Genomic DNA, 16,080 nt, shown 5'->3' on the forward strand with positions numbered 1-16,080 from the left:
GAAGGGAGAAGTCGTCACCCATTTTTTTTATCAAACTTCTCCTCTTTCTCCTGAGAAGAAAGAAGTGAATTTCCTCTACTTTTCAGTTCTAGATTAGGACCTGTTGTGACATGACTGACTACTTGTTACTGATTTCAGACTGACTCCACCATACATGCTTCTCATGATGGTGTACGTTCCCCTGATGCCCTACATATCATCAGGACCCATGTGGCCCCAGGCAGGCTTTGAGCTAAACCAGTGCGAGGGGACCTGGTGGACCAACCTCTTGTACATCAATAACATCGTTAAGAAGAATCAAATGGTAACATCTGTGTAGTTTAATATAGTGTAGTGTAGCACAAGGTACTGTACTGAACTGTAGTGTAGTGTAGTGTACTGTATTGCATTATGGTGTAGTGTGGCGAGCTATACTGTTCTGTCATATCCTGTAATGCAGTGTATTATAGTGTAGTGTAGCGTAAGGTACTGTACTGAAGTGTAGTGTATTGCATTGTGATGTAGTGTTGTGTTCTGTACTGTTCTGTCATATCCTGTAGTGCAGTGTGGTGTATTATAGGGTGTAGTGTCATGTACTGTATTGTAGTGTGATGTATTATAGGGTGTAGTGTCGTGTACTGTACTGCAGTGTAGTGTATTATAGGGTGTAGTGTCGTGTACTGTGGTGTGGTGTATTATAGGGTGTTGTGTACTGTGGTGTGGTGTATTATAGGGTGTAGTGTTGTGTACTGCACTGTGGTGTGGTATATTATAGGGTGTAGTGCTGTGTACTGTGGTGTGGTGTATTATAGGGTGTAGTGTTGTGCACTGTACTGTGGTGTGGTGTATTATAGGGTGTAGTGTCGTGCACTGTACTGCAGTGTGGTGTATTATAGGGTGTAGTGTCGTGCAGTGTGGTGTATTATAGGGTGTAGTGTCGTGCACTGTACTGTAGTGTGGCGTATTATAGGGTGTAGTGTCGTGCACTGTACTGCAGTGTGGTGTATTATAGGGTGTAGTGTCATGTACTGTACTGTAGTGTGGTGAGTTGTACTGTTCTGTCATATCCTGTACTGTAGTGTGGTATATTATAGGGTGTAGTGTTGTGTACTGTAGTTTGGTGTATTATAGGGTGTAGTGTCCTGTACTTTACTGTAGTGTGGTGTATTATAGGGTGTAGTGTTGTGTACTGTAGTGTGATGTATTATAGGGTGTACTGTAGTGTGTTCTGTACTGTTCTGTCATATCCTGTAGTGCAGTGTGGTGTATTATAGGGTGTAGTGTCGTGTACTGTACTGTAGTGTGGTGAGTTGTACTGTTCTGTCATATCCTGTACTGTAGTGTGGTGTATAATAGGATGTAGTGTTGTGTACTGTATTGTAGTGTGATGTATTATAGGGTGTAGTGCCGTGTACTGCACTGTAGTGTGGTGTATTGTAGGGTGTAGTGTCGTGTACTGTACTGTAGTGTGTATTATAGGGTGTAGTGTCGTGTACTGTACTGTAGTGGTGTATTATAGGGTGTAGTGTCGTGTACTGTACTGTAGTGTGGTGTATTATAGGGTATAGTGTCGTGCACTGTAGTGTGGTGTATTATAGGGTGTACTGTAGTGTGGTGTATTATAGGGTGTAGTATCGTGTACTGTACTGTAGTGTGGTGTATTATAGGGTGTAGTGCCGTGTACTGTACTGTAGTGTGGTGTATTGTAGGGTGTAGTGTCGTGTACTGTACTGTAATGTGGTGTAATATAGGGTGTAGTGCTGTGTACTGTACTGTAGTGTGGTGTAATATAGGGTGTAGTGCCGTGTACTGTACTGTAGTGTGGTGTAATATAGGGTGTAGTGCCGTGTACTGTACTGTAGTGTGGTGTATTATAGGGTGTAGTGTCGTGTACTGTACTGTAGTGTGGTATAATATAGGGTGTAGTGTCGTGTACTGTACTGTAGTGTGGTGTATTATAGGGTGTAGTGTCATGTACTGTACTGTAGTGTGGTGTAATATAGGGTGTAGTGCCGTGTACTGTATTGTAGTGCTGGATTTAGCTCATTCGGTTGAGTGCTCGTTTGAGGTGCTGGCATCACCGGATCAAGCAACATTGGTGGATCCATTCAACTGTGTGTTTTCTTGTTCCAACCAGTGCACCACAACTGGTCAAAAGCCATGGTATATGCTTTCCTGTCTGTGGGAAAGTGAATATAAGATATTCCTTACTGCATTAGGAAAAATGTAGCGGGTTTTCTCTGATGACTATGTGTCAGAATTACCAAATGTTTGACATTCAATAGCCGATGATTAATTAATCAAAGTTCTCCAGTGGTGTCATTAAACAAAACAACTTTAAACTTTTGTAGTTTACTGTCATGTGTAGTTGTAGTTGTCGTTTGTAGTTGTTGTGTGTAGTTGTCGTTGTAGTGTAGTGTAGTTGTAGTTGTCATGTGTAATTGTTGTGTGTAGTTGTAGTTGTCATGTGTAGTTGTAGTTGTCGTCGTCGTCGTTGTAGTGTAGTGTAGTGTAGTGTATAATCAAGTACACATATTGTGAAATGTGTGTGGTGTAGGGAAGTATATACAATATAATCAGGCATATGCATTGTTATGTTCCATGTCTTCAGTTACTGTAGCAGGCGGGACGTAGCCCAGTGGTAAAGCATTCGCCTGTTAACTACTGTTAATGTTTTAAAATTGTGTAGCGACCTCTGAAACTTGCATAGCCAGTCGCAATGCGATACTGAACAAAATGTTCTCTGGTATATCACTGATCAAAGTTCATGCTGTCTGCTACCCTATCTGCAGGAAAGTGCCTATAAAACAGCTGCTGCTTTTTGGTAGGAAACGCCTGTGTGATGGCAGTAGCATGTTTCCTGTTACTATCTAGACCACATATAATATTCATACATTAGACAGCAAAATGGCCACAGTATAAAAATGAACAAAGGTATTGACAATTTGCTAATGATTCCTTTCCTTTAATTTCAGCTTTCCAGGTGTTGAAATATGGCACTTTGTGTGCACTGCATTCAGTTTATTAGTCAGTTTAAAATATTTGTCAGATTTGTTTATTTCTTAATGACATACACTATGTTTTATGGAAAATATTATGTACATGTATATCCTATGTTATGAATATTATTATATTTTTGACAGTGCATGGGATGGAGTTGGTATCTGGCAAATGATATGCAGTTTTATGTTCTCAGTCCACTTATACTTATTCCATTCTACTAGTGAGTATACATATTTAAGAGTGTAATATTTTAAAAAGTTGCTTTGTAATATAAGTCGGTCTACGATCGACCCCCGTTGGTGGACCCATTGGGCTATTTCTCATTCCAGCCAGTGCTCCATTCCACACCTGGTGTAACAAAGGCCATGGTATGTACTATCCTGTCTGTGAGATGGTGCATGTAAAAGATCCCTTGCTTCTAATTGAAAAGAGTAGCCCATGAAGTGGCGACAGCGGATTTCCTCTCCTCAATATCTGTGTGGTCCTTAACCATATGTCTGACACCATATAACCATAAATAAAATGTGTTGAGTGTGTCGTTAAATAAAACCTTTCTTTCATTTTGTAATATAAAAAAACATTCCAATTTCACCTGTGCTTTCAGTCTCTTCTGAACTGGTTCTGTATTTTGTCTCTGTCTGTCTGTGTCTGTTTGTCTGTCTGTCCCACATGGTTTTTTTTTCACAATGTTTAATATGTTCAATCCACTTATTATGTGAGATGTCAGGTCTCCGAGATTTGAAACATTTCACTTATGGGTTATGCCAAAACTAATTCACATAACCAATTTCGTTTTTTGCATAACCCATCTTGGCCATGTAATTCATACCCTATATGTAATCACGGACAGAAAATAGGTTAGGCAAATCTAGACATGCGCAAGCGACATGCAAACTGTTGTTCTCACAGTTAAACAATGACAGCACACTTTGAATGCTTGTGAAAATGTTGCTAGTTATGAACAACCACTTAACAGGACGTTTTTTTTTCAGCTCCAAATTCCTTGGGATCATGATGTCCATGCTGTTCCTCCTGACCAGTCTGATAACCACGGGAATCATCTCTAGGGTGGATCATATCGGGGTTGGTCTTGGAGTGGATGTAAACAATCTTCAGAATTCAACTAATAATCCGTAAGTTTTAAAACTGTTCACAGTGTAGATCATTGAAGAATAATGTTCCAAATAGGTGTTTGTTTTTTGTTTTCTTTTGTTTTTTTGTTTTTTTAAAATTGTTTATTGCCCCAAAATACATTGGTAGTGTTAGGATTGTGGACTCCTAATTCACCACCTTACAAAATAAGTGATCAAAAGCTATATTTATACATTTAACTAATAAAGACATGTTGAAAACAATATTTTGCACAACAATTTGGAAACAATAATTGTTAGTATAAAAACACACATTCATGTACAATTATGTCATTAAATGTTAAGCTTAACTTTTGTAAATATATTGTGAGATTTATATTGGGAGCAAATAAAACTGTAGGATTTATAATATACCATTGGAATTCCAGAAAACAAAAACAAGAACAAAAAGAAGAAGAGTAGAAAAGACAAAATTATTTTCAACAGAATAAATAAATAAATATAGGTCAAATAAAATAAATAGTATATAAATAGATACTTGCATAAGAATTAGACGAGAGAGAGGAGAGAGAGAGAGAGAGAGAGAGAGAGAGAGAGAGAGAGAGAGAGAGAGAGAGAGAGAGAGAGAGAGATATTTGTAAATAATGAAAGCATTTCCTCTGTATTAATGCAAGTTGATTCTTGTATGATATATTAAAAAATATGAACCCAGTCTCATCTTTTTAACCCAAAGCACGAACTATTTAATGAAATGTTTGTAGATCGACCACCGTTGATCAAATTTGGTCCAGTCACAATTGCGAAATGCAAGAAACTTTTCAGTATTGTAATTAAAAGTGATTATTTTTTTAAACGATTGTACATTTGGTACTACCCCAATATACTTCATCCTGTATATATACTGCTTTGCAAGTAATATAATTAAATTTAATATATCATCTGCCCTATGATTATCATGTATTTGAAATATTATATCTGTAACAGTAAAATGGAGATGTGTAATATGAGTACATTCTGTTTTTTAACAATCCCTGTAGGTTTTACCAAAATGTTTGTATTAATGGACAGAACCAAAATAAATGAATAAGAGTTTCTGGAACAGATTTACAGAATGAACATTTGTCATCTTGTTGAATTTTTATTTAAGTACAAAGTAATGGTTTTTTAAAGGTTTTTATGAGTTTCAAAGAGAGTATCATCAAATGCTGTACTTGGGGAAATAGGTTGAGATCATTTGTGTGTGAAATACTTTAGCCGTTGTATAAAATATTGGTGTGAAATGTTATATATGGATTCATCCAGATATCCCAAAGCTTGTTATGATATGTTGAAATGTCATGATGAAACTGGTAAAATTAATTGGGTATCACATGTAAGAACATTGTTGTTTCAAACAGGGTTTTCTTATGTTTGGATTGTTCAAGAATGTGGCAATATCAAGTTATTTATGTCCAGCTTTGTACAGAGATGTAAAGACATTCATTTGTAACACTGGCATGATAAAATTAACTCTTCTCATTTTTTAAAGACATATTCTTCTTATAAATCTCTTTTACAAACAGAAAAGTATATATTATATTTGTCACAATACAAAAGATCTCTTGAGAATTGTTTCTAAATTTAGGTGTTTGTCACATAAATTAAAAGTACAGAAAAGCAGATATAATCCAGTAATAGAAAGAAATGAAACTATCTGTTTAAAGTGTAATCTTAATCAAGTGGAAGATGAATATTATTTTCTTTTAGTATGTCCATATTATGCTTTGAGCAGGAAATATTTCATATCAGAATACTTTATAGTAAATCCTTCAAGAGAAAATTTAATCTATTGATATCTACCCAAAATATAAAGTATTAGAGGAATAGCCTTGTTTTTAAAAAGAAATCTGCCAGTTTAAATTGATTATACCTGTATTGTAAATTTGTACACGCGTAGCACACAATTAATTTGTTTTTAAAAGTAGTTATCTTGGTCATGTGGCCTCAATAACTGAATAAATGTCTTGTCTTGTCTTGTCCTTCCAGGTTATTCTTTTGTTGTTCAGTAAATTTTGGTACATGTGAAAAGTTCAATATTTCTTCTAAATTAACATCATTAATAGGTCTGGATTCATAAAGTTTTTCATAAAATAGCTTTACTTCCTTCGTAATTTCAGTTTCAGTTTTAGTTAATAGACCATTTGATTTGAATACATTTGGCATAGTTTTGCTTATATAGTTACGATTTTCCATATTACAAAAATAGTTAGTTGGTTTTTCTTCTTCATCTATCCGGGGGCGGAGGGGGCACTGTTGCTCCCTGCTTCAGCCAAAGGTTTCTTCCAGGTAGGGCTCTGTTCCACCTGGGGATTTGCTTTTGCCTCCGTCGGTGGAGGCGGCGCCAGTTACGGTTGTAACGGGGGCGTCAGTCGGAGGGAGTGCAGTCGTGGCAGGAACAGCTGTGTCTCTCAGTTCCGACTCCCATCTTGCTGATGGGGGGGCAGGGTTATCGGTCCTTCTGTGGAGGGGTTGATTAGCTCTAGAATGAAGTCAGCTTTGCGGCGCCGTTTTTCTCACCAGATTTCTGGTGCAGGGTTGGTCGTGGCGTCTGAGGGCGCCGTTTCGGCCAACACGTCTTTCGGCGCTACTTCAGTGATCGAGCCACTTGGCGAAATCGCACAACATTGTCTCGGTCACGGAGCCGGGTAGCGTTGTTTCGGGTGCGACGCCAGTGGGCGTCCCTTCTGTTGTTGGGGCGCCTGTACAGTGTCATCAGCTTTTAGATCGTTCGCATGTGGCTATGTCAACTGGTTTGGCTAATCCACACGTGATACGTTGGGTTCAGAATTCGGCGCAGGATTCGTATGTATACGAATTTCCTGACGGTCCGGTTCAACCGACACCACCAGTCCCGTTGTCTGCTTCAGCAGGGATCAGGGAAACTGCAGCTTTCTTGGGTGCACCTGTTGTCTACACCGATGGTCAATCCGGAACTGTCAGATCGGGGTAGAGGTTCCAGGCGTTATCCCTCGACTGCGTGGGCGGAACCTTTCGTTCAGGGTTCGATGGTTTCGGGTCGCCCTCGGGGGGACTATGTTTCTCTTTTTGAGAATTTCATGGCCTGGCTAGGGGAATCGCCTCCACCAGTCCCTCCACCGCCGGGGTTTCCAGCGAGACCGGGGTTGGACCAGTTTGCAGATTCGGCCGTTCCGCATCGTCCTGCCCATGCAGTTTCGTTTCTGTTACGGTCAGCGCATGGCGCATCGTCTGAGAAAATTTCTTCTTCGGAAGAGGATTTTCCCTCTGAATCAGTGTGTGGTTCGGGGGAAGGGTCGGCACCAGGTTCGGTGCTTGATGAGATTCCCAATTTGGCCGATGGTATGCCAGACGGTGATTATGATTACCAGGTGGTTCTTGGTTTTGTATGGGAACAGGTCCGACTGGTGTGCGCGGATGCAATTCTGTCGGAGGAGGCTGTTCAGTCTTACAAGGGTGTTTCGTTTGGAAACCGGCCTGTAGCGATGGACGCTCCATGACAAGATTTCGGCTTGCCGTTAGCGCACGAGGCGCATGAATCTCTTGCGGAGATTGATGCTTTGATTGCGGGTAGCGATCGTATTTTGGGGGTGGTGGTGGAAGAGTTTCGGCAGCGTTAGCTGCGGCGAAGGTTTTGTCCACGTCTTTGTATAAGACATTGGGAGCTTCCTTCCTTTCACATCCAGCGGTCGTTTCCGCTAGGGTGAAGGCAGACTGCCTCCCATCTCCTAATGTCAGTGTGCCACTCACGGATTTAGAGACTTTGGAGAGGATATCTAAACTTCTTTTTCAAGTCAATAACCATTTAGGTTACGTTCCTATTTGGGTTAGATAAAGCAGTCACGGGTCTTCCGCTGATGGCTAAGGGTTGTTTGTTGGCAGCTTCTAAAGCCTCTCATCACGTCACTCAGCTTGCTGGGCATGTTTTTGCCAACAGTCTACTTCTGCGTCGGGATCACTACCTGGTGGGACTGAGAGCAACTGGTGTGGTTAAAACCTACTTTTGTAGTCGCTCAGTATGGGAAACCTTACTTTTTGGGACCAATTTTAACTTGGTCATGGACCAAGAAACGTCGAAATTCGTCCCTGCTGCTCAGTCCCGAACTGCTCGTAAGCGCCAGGCAGTGTCTACTTTTAAGCCTCCACCTGTTATCAGATCCCTGTGGTGTCTGATTCGGGCATGCAGTCGGGTAATGCTCGTGGTTCATCGAAACAGGGATGTTTTCGGGGGAAGCCGGCACGTTTTCGTGGTTCACGTCAGGGCAAGGCGCTTAGGGGTGGGAAGCAGCCGGGATGAGGGTGCATGGACAATCGACATCTGCTTACGGAGGTTCCGTTAGCAGATCTTCCTGTGGGGGGGCAGATTGCGCCATTTTGTTCAAAGTTGGTGCGAACTACCAGATCTGGACCCATGGGTTTTGTCGGTTGTCCGCAATGGATACAGAATTTCCGTTTTCATCACCCCCACACTGACGTCCTTCCCCCGGTTACCTGCAGTACCGTCTGTCGACAAACGAGTACTGGTGGAGAAGATGGTTGTCGAGTTTCTCGACAAGAAAGCCATCCAGGAGGTAGATTTGGGCACTCTGGGATTTTAATCCCATCTGTTCTTCGCCCAGAAGAAGAATGGCGAGTGTGACCAATTCTAAACCTGAAGCCGCTGAATTCTTACATCATTATTCCATCTATGAAGATGGAGACGGTTCAGTCTGTTCGCACTTTGCTTTTAAGTCTCCACCTGTTAAGAAATTGACTTTTCTTGACAGTTATCAGATCACTGTGGTGTCTGATTTGGGCATGCAGTCGGGTAATGCCCATGGTTCATCGAAACAGGGACGTTTTCGGGGAAAGCCGGCACATTTTCGTGGTTCCGCTCGGGGAAAGGCGCCCAGGGGTGGGAAGCAGCCGGGATGAGGGTGCATGGACAAGCGACATCTGCTTACGGAGGTTCCATTAATAGATCTTCCTGTGGGGGGCAGATTGCGCCATTTTGTTCAAAGTTGGTGCGAACTGCCAGATCTGGACCCATGGGTTTTGTCGGTTGTCCGCAATGGATACAGAATTCCATTTTCATCACCCCCTCCACTGACGTCCTTCGCCCTGTTACCTGCAGTACCATCTGTCGAGTACTGGTGGAGAAGATGGTTGTCGAGTTTCTTGACAAGAAAGCCATCCAGGAGGTAGATTTGGGCACTCTGGGATTTTATTCCCATCTGTTCTTCGCCCAGAAGAAGAATGGCGAGTGGCGACCAATTCTAAACCTGAAGCCGCTGAATTCTTAAGTCGTTATTCCGTCTATGAAGATGGAGACAGTTCAGTCTGTTCGCGCTTTGCTTCAGGTGGGAGAATGGGCGGCGTCCATCGATTTGAAGGACGCTTACCTGCATATTCCAATCCATCAGGATTTTTGGAAGTACTTGCGGTTCCTCTACGACGGCAGAGCTTACGAGTTTCAAGTTCTGCCGTTCGGATTGGCCACAAGCCCTCACGTCTTTACTCGGGTAGTAAAGGCAGTGGTGGGGCGTGTACATCTGTTGGGTATACGGATACACAATTACCTGGACGATTGGTTAATTCCGGCGGCGTCACAGACGGCATGTCTCGTGGGCGTGGAGTTTGTGATCGACATGATTCTCTGATTGGGGTTTATTCCCAATTGGGTCAAGTTGGAATTAGTGCCAACGCAGGTTTTCACTTATCTCGGGGTGGTTTTCAACCTTGTGGAGGCGTTCGTTCTTCTGATAAATTCGCGACTTCACAATTTCATGACGTTGGCACAACGTCTTCTGGTGGAGCAAAGTGCGTCGGTGCGCATGCTCCATGTGTTGATGATAGGCCATCTCAAATTGCTGGCGGTGCTGAATGTGCGGTTCAAACGGTTCAAGAGACCGCTTCAATGGCATTTGTCCAGAGTGTGGGATGGTCTCAGCTGGGATTTGGTGATACCATTGGGGCCAAGGTTCATTCTTCCGATCCAAGAGTGTCTCGTGGACAAGTGTATGTCCCAGGCCATTCCTTTACACCCACTTTCTCCAGAGTTGGTCCTGTTTACCGATGCTTCCCTCGAGGGGTTCGGTGCACACCTTTTGGATCAACATCTGTCAGGGGTGTGGACTCCTTTGGAGAGGAGTCATCACATCAACCTGTTGGAGATGGAAGCAGTGCGTCACGCTTGTCTCCATTTCAGGACTGTTATTCGACATCGTCGAATTTTGTTGAGGTCGGACAACACGTCGGTTGTTGCGTACCTCAATGGGTGGGGAGGCACCAAATCCCTGTCATTGAGTCTTGCGGCTTTGGAGATTCTGGAATGGTGTGACGACTGGGGAGTAGTGTTATCGGCCAAACACATTCCTTTGTCCGTGAATGTCTTGGCAGACGCTTTGAGTCGTCATTCCCCTGTTCAGGCGGAGTGGATGTTGCACCGGACGGTGGGTTATCGAGTTCTTCAGTTGTGGGGGAGTCCTCAACTCGATATGTTTGCCACTCGCCTGAACAGTCAGTTGCCAGTGTTTGTATCCCCACTGGCACTGGAGTATGATGCGTTGAGCATGGACTGGACGGGACTGGATTTTTACGCCTTCCCCCCTCTGGTTCTGCTTGGCACGGTTCTGGCAAAGATCAGACAGCAACCTTGTCGTGTCACGATCGTAGCCCCGAGTTGGGCAGCTCAAGCCTGGTTTCCTCTGCTCCTGTCAGTTTTAGTGCAGGAGCTGGTGCGATTGCCGTTGATACCCGATCTGCTCAGTCAGAGACTGTGTCGGACAGAGTGGCATCCGAAGCCGGAGGTTTTCCGACTTCACGCATGGCGGTTGTCAGGGTTTCCCTCCGAAACCGTGGCTTTTCTAAATGGGTTGCTGAGCTCGTCTCCTCTTCGAAGTGCCAGTCTACGGAGAGGGTCTACCAGTGTCACTGGTGCGCTTGGGTTCGTTGGGCGACTGAGAGGGACGTGGATCCCTTGTCGCCTACTGTTAATGACTTAGCTGAGTATTTTCTGGCTCTTGTCCAGGAAAGACAGCTGAAGGTTCAAACAGTGAGAAGTCACCGGTCGTCCATTTTTACTACTCTGAGGTAGTGTGGATGTCAAGATTTCTCAACGAATCTCGTGTTGCATGACTTGCTTAAGTTGTTGCAAAACACGGTTGAGAAGCCTTCCATTTTGCCTAAATGGAATGTTTTTCTGGTTTTGCATGCACTCAAAGGCAAGCCCTACGAGCCTTTGAAATTCGCCAGTCTTCGTCATTTGACGTGGAAAACTTTGTTCTTGGTCTCACTAACGGCTTGCCATCATATTGGTGAGATTCATGCTTTTTTGCATGATTTGGTGGATTACAATACGGACGTGTTAGTTACGTTACGTACTGATCCTGTTTTCGTGGCTAAGAACCAGGTGCCAGGGGAAGAGTTTCCTCCGGCCATCATTCAGTGTTTATCTCGTACGCTTTCTGCGGATAATTCTGATAGACTTCTTTGTCCGGTGCGGGCTTTGAAATTCTATTTGGAGCGTACTAGAAATCTCCGGCAAAACACTAAGAGACTGTTTATCTCTTTCACACGCCAACCAGGAGACATTACGAAGAATTCTTTGTCGAGATGGATTGCTGCAACCATCAAACTGGCATATGAGAAGGCGGGTGATCATGTTCTGCGGAATTTCTCCGTTCGACCTCATGAGATTTGGGCGATTTCTGCTTCCCTTAATTTCCATGATTCTTTGGACATTTTCACGGTCATGAGTGCGGGGTTTTGGAAAGGTCGATACACGTTTAACCGGTTTTATTTCCATGATATGGCTGTTGGTCTGGACGGAACTCGGCGGATTCAATCAGTCATTGCAGGGCAGCAAGTCGTTTCGGTGCGCAGGGCCACGAGTAGGGGGCGACCCTTATTTCGTCCGGTCGCTAGCGGCTGTCTTTCTGGGAGATACATGTAGGTGGATAGTTCTCCACCTCCTGTTTGGAGAGTGGGGGGTGGATGGTTGACTATCTGGGGCAGTCGAGTGTCTTTTACCATTAGTTGGTGTGCGGGTTTCCTCACCTTGTTAACTTGGTTTACTTTTAATTGGGGTTGTAGTTCTTCCATTTAAAAGTCACTTTGACATTTTATACCTCGTATGATGTGGGTTGCTTTTTCACTGTATCATTACTTGAGACGAACACTACTGGTTGAATGGGTAAGTCCTCCTTGTTTTCTTACCTCCTCCCTTTAATGTTAAATTCTCGTGCTTTAACGGTGTTATATCACGTCTGTTATAGCATTGTTGTTGTGCTAGTACGGTAAGTTGAATAAGACTATTAGAATTTTTTTCTTCTAATTTTCATTATTATTCATACTTACCTAGTACTAGCACAACAACCGTTACCTCCCACCCGCCCTGAGGGAGGTCTTTTTTTATTCAGTCATTCCGGACTTTGAATCGATAACGAGGATATACGGTCTACCCATGCGCGTGTGTAGGTTATACATCCGGCAAGGGGAGATAATTCTGCAGTGGAGGTTATAACTCAGGGTCGTATAGCATTGTTGTTGTGCTAGTACTAGGTAAGTATGAATAATAATGAAAATATTTCGAAATATATTAAAAACACAATACTAGAAAAATTAATCAATTAGTTTCCTAACCAGTCAATTAATTAAATAATCGATTAGCCATTCCTTCAATCAACCAGCCGATTAACTAGTGGGTCGGCAGTCAGTCAATGAAATAAACAAACAAATAAATAAGTAACCGGAGGGGGGGGGGGGGGGGGGGGGGCTTCGGGATTGGAAGCAAGTTGTTTTTCTTAAGAAGAAGATAAAGTAAAGATGTCACCTTTAATTTACAGCCTGTGAGTGTATAATGCATTTACAATGTATCAATACAGACACTGACAGCAATTCACTGAGTAACACACACACTTCCAGGTCTCTATCAGCGCTTGGGTTGTGAATACGGTGTTCAGTATTTCAGCGTTCTGTAATTTTGCACTTGTAACTGTGCTTCTAATCGAGGAGATAAAAAAATAGGAAAAAAATGTGCGAGTAATAAAAATCAAATCAAATTAAAAAATAAAAAATAAATACATAAATAAATAAATCAAATAAATAAATATAAATTAATTAATTAAATAAATAAATAGGGAGGGAGGTGGGTGGGTAGGTAGGTAGGTACATTTACATTATATCATAGTGTAAACAAACAGTACAATATAACATGACGTATGTCTGGTAGTAAACATATTTACAAATATAAATAACTGACATATCCGTGTCTAGATAGTACACATGATTTTATGCTTTAGGAGTACTTATAGGGTGTATACTACCAAATCAAATCCCATAGACAACAATAGTAACATATGTGGCTAAAACTCCTACCTGCAACGTATCAACCGACATAAACGCCACGGATATAAATACTACCACCCCTTACACTTAAAGTGAATCAGAAAAAAATGGGGGTCAAGCTGCTCGTTTCTGAGATAACGGGTAGCGTCTATGACTACCCTAGTTTCGCACAAAATTCTAGTACTTTTTTTTACAGGTACCCCATACATGTTTCTAGCACAAGGCTACTTGACACATTGGTACTAGATGAAATAAAATTGCACTTTTTTTTTTACCCAGATGAAACTATTATTTTTTACAACCAACACACTCACATTTATAACCAATCACAGGACTTGTGGTGTTCACTTCTCTATCAAAAGTTGGGTGCACCTCAAACTTTGACCCAGCCAGAAGTTATTTGGTTTAGTACTACCTGTAGTAAGTCCTCTGTTAATATCGGTTGGAAGAGTTTGATTAATGTTTGTTTTGTTGAGCTGATTTTGATGCTCAGAGTTTGCAAGTTTGGTATTAGCTGTAACTTTGATAATTTGTCCACTGTGTAATTTTGCAAACAGTTTTCCACCTGACGACCAAGCTGTTTCTACAGAAGGATTTTCTTTAGTTGTCCTAAGAATTTGGTGGTTTACAATTGTGAGGTCCTCAGCAATAGATATACCAGTACCTTTGAGTTTTTTGCGGTGTTTCATTACTTCGATCTTATCTTTTCGGTAGTTGAACTTGACTATAATGCCCCTGTCACTGTTTGGTGTAAATCTTCCGACTCTATGAGCACAATATCAATTGTACCTTTTACTTCAATCGCCAGTTTATTTCTGATCATGTCTACCACCTTTGTTTCACTTGTAATGTGTGTCTCATTTCTGTCTGTATCTTTTAGGCCAAAAACTCTCACACTGGAATTACGGGTCCATTGCTCAAGATCGTTCACTTTATCATTTGTGAGAGTAAGAGCATACAAGTTCTGTTCCAGTTTATTATCAAAATCATCTTGTCTTTGTTTAAGCGTTTCTACCTCTTCTTTCAGCTGTTTATTTTCATTTTCCATTTCAAACATCCGCCCTTCAAGTTCATTTATTTTTGATGTCAGTGACTGGACAATATCTGATTTTAAATTTGTTATTTCCAAATTGAACATTACTTTTGTCACCAGCATTTCTGTCAATGCGTTGATTTTTTTTATGTTATGCTTGAATCTGAGAATCAGTAGTAAACATTTTCATGGTAGTCTGGTCTGTTGACTTTTGTTTCTCCGTATGATCAGAACTGCCCGCGGCAGTTTTTGAATCCTCTTCCATATATTTTTTACTCATTGTAATGTTCTGTGTTGAATATAGTTCAAAACTCTCACCTTGACTTGAATCAGTTGAGTCCGTCACTTTCTTACGCTTATGCTGGTTCTTTTTTCGACCCATCACCTTTTAACATTGCAGGCAGGCAAACTTCATCACGATCGAGGTGTGTTGTCAATTGCTCACTGGCTTATGTCACACTGGGCTTCGCTTCAGTGATCACATACTATTGTAGCCATTTATGTACAGAGTTTATAAAATACAGTGAAATTACAAACACGGGGAAGCTCAACAATATCTTACATCAAATAAACAGCAAACCTTGGAAATAGCCAGCGTTGTAATTGGTATAAACTCAAGGCTACCGGGAGCGTAGTAAATGCACGTCAATACACGGCAGCCATCTTGGGCAATTAGGTTTCTTTGTATTGCAGTCCAGTTGATGTCAAATGTCTGTCAAACATTGGACAATATTAAGGAGGAATACATTGGATTGGTATGGAATTAACAGGTCAAATGTTTAATTATACAGAGAGCAATCAACAGAACACTGTTATACATATTTAAACAATATATAATAATTTAAAATATGGCATGGAGATTGTGCTCCCTGGAGTTTATTCTTTCTTTTTCTTTCTTTTTTTCAAAGGAATACTGCCTTTGATGCTATATACATGGTACCTTGGTGTAGAATGGGGCCATACATAATTGGTATCTGGACTGGTTATATCCTGTACAGAACAGACTGCAGAATCCGAATGAGCAGAGTAAGTAAGCAAAATGTTGAAGGCTGTCTGAACCAGACTGCTGTAGAACCTAGCAGGTTTGCTGGTAAAGACTTGAGTGCCAGATGTGTTTCTTCTTTTAAAAAAATCATACACTAGAACTAAATAAATGCTTTGGTTTTTCTAGTCCTGTACCAGTACAACTGGAGGGGACTATAGGTATTATCTCCGTCCTTAAGTCTGTCTGTCTGTCTGTCTGTCTGTCTGTCCATCCATATGTCCCACTTACAGTTTTCCGGATGTTTTTTCCCCAAAACCTTGAGATATTGAGCTGACATTTTGTATAAAGCTTTATCATGTACTGTTACAGATCAAGTTTGAATTTCATGGCGATTTACCCATTTTTGAGAGTTATGGCCCTTGAACTTAGGAGATACAAATTTAGTTTTTGCAGACTTGTTTTTGCAATGCCTTGAGATATTGAGCTGAAATTTTGTATATAGCTTTACTGTTACAGATCAAGTGTGACTTTCATAGTGATTTAACTGTATTTGATAGAGTTATGGCCTTTGAACTTAGGAAATAAGAAATGGGTTTTTTCCAGATTTTTACGGGGGCAGTGCCTCAACATGTTGAACTGAAATTTTG

At 41.5% G+C, this 16,080-nt stretch overlaps 1 protein-coding gene across 1 annotated transcript in view; it reads left to right on the top strand.

The window, feature by feature from the left end:
• Positions 1-16,080, top strand: part of LOC121383002 (nose resistant to fluoxetine protein 6-like) — a 41,338-nt gene that overhangs the window by 15,018 nt on the left and 10,240 nt on the right. The window contains exons 9-12 of the mRNA XM_041512725.1: positions 139-304; positions 3,123-3,202; positions 3,975-4,115; positions 15,357-15,474. Of these exons, the coding sequence (XP_041368659.1) occupies positions 139-304; positions 3,123-3,202; positions 3,975-4,115; positions 15,357-15,474 (505 nt within the window). The remainder of the gene's footprint in view (positions 1-138; positions 305-3,122; positions 3,203-3,974; positions 4,116-15,356; positions 15,475-16,080) is intronic.

This window comes from Gigantopelta aegis, chromosome 10 (genome assembly GCF_016097555.1).
Source record: "Gigantopelta aegis isolate Gae_Host chromosome 10, Gae_host_genome, whole genome shotgun sequence".
Classification (NCBI taxonomy): domain Eukaryota; kingdom Metazoa; phylum Mollusca; class Gastropoda; order Neomphalida; family Peltospiridae; genus Gigantopelta; species Gigantopelta aegis.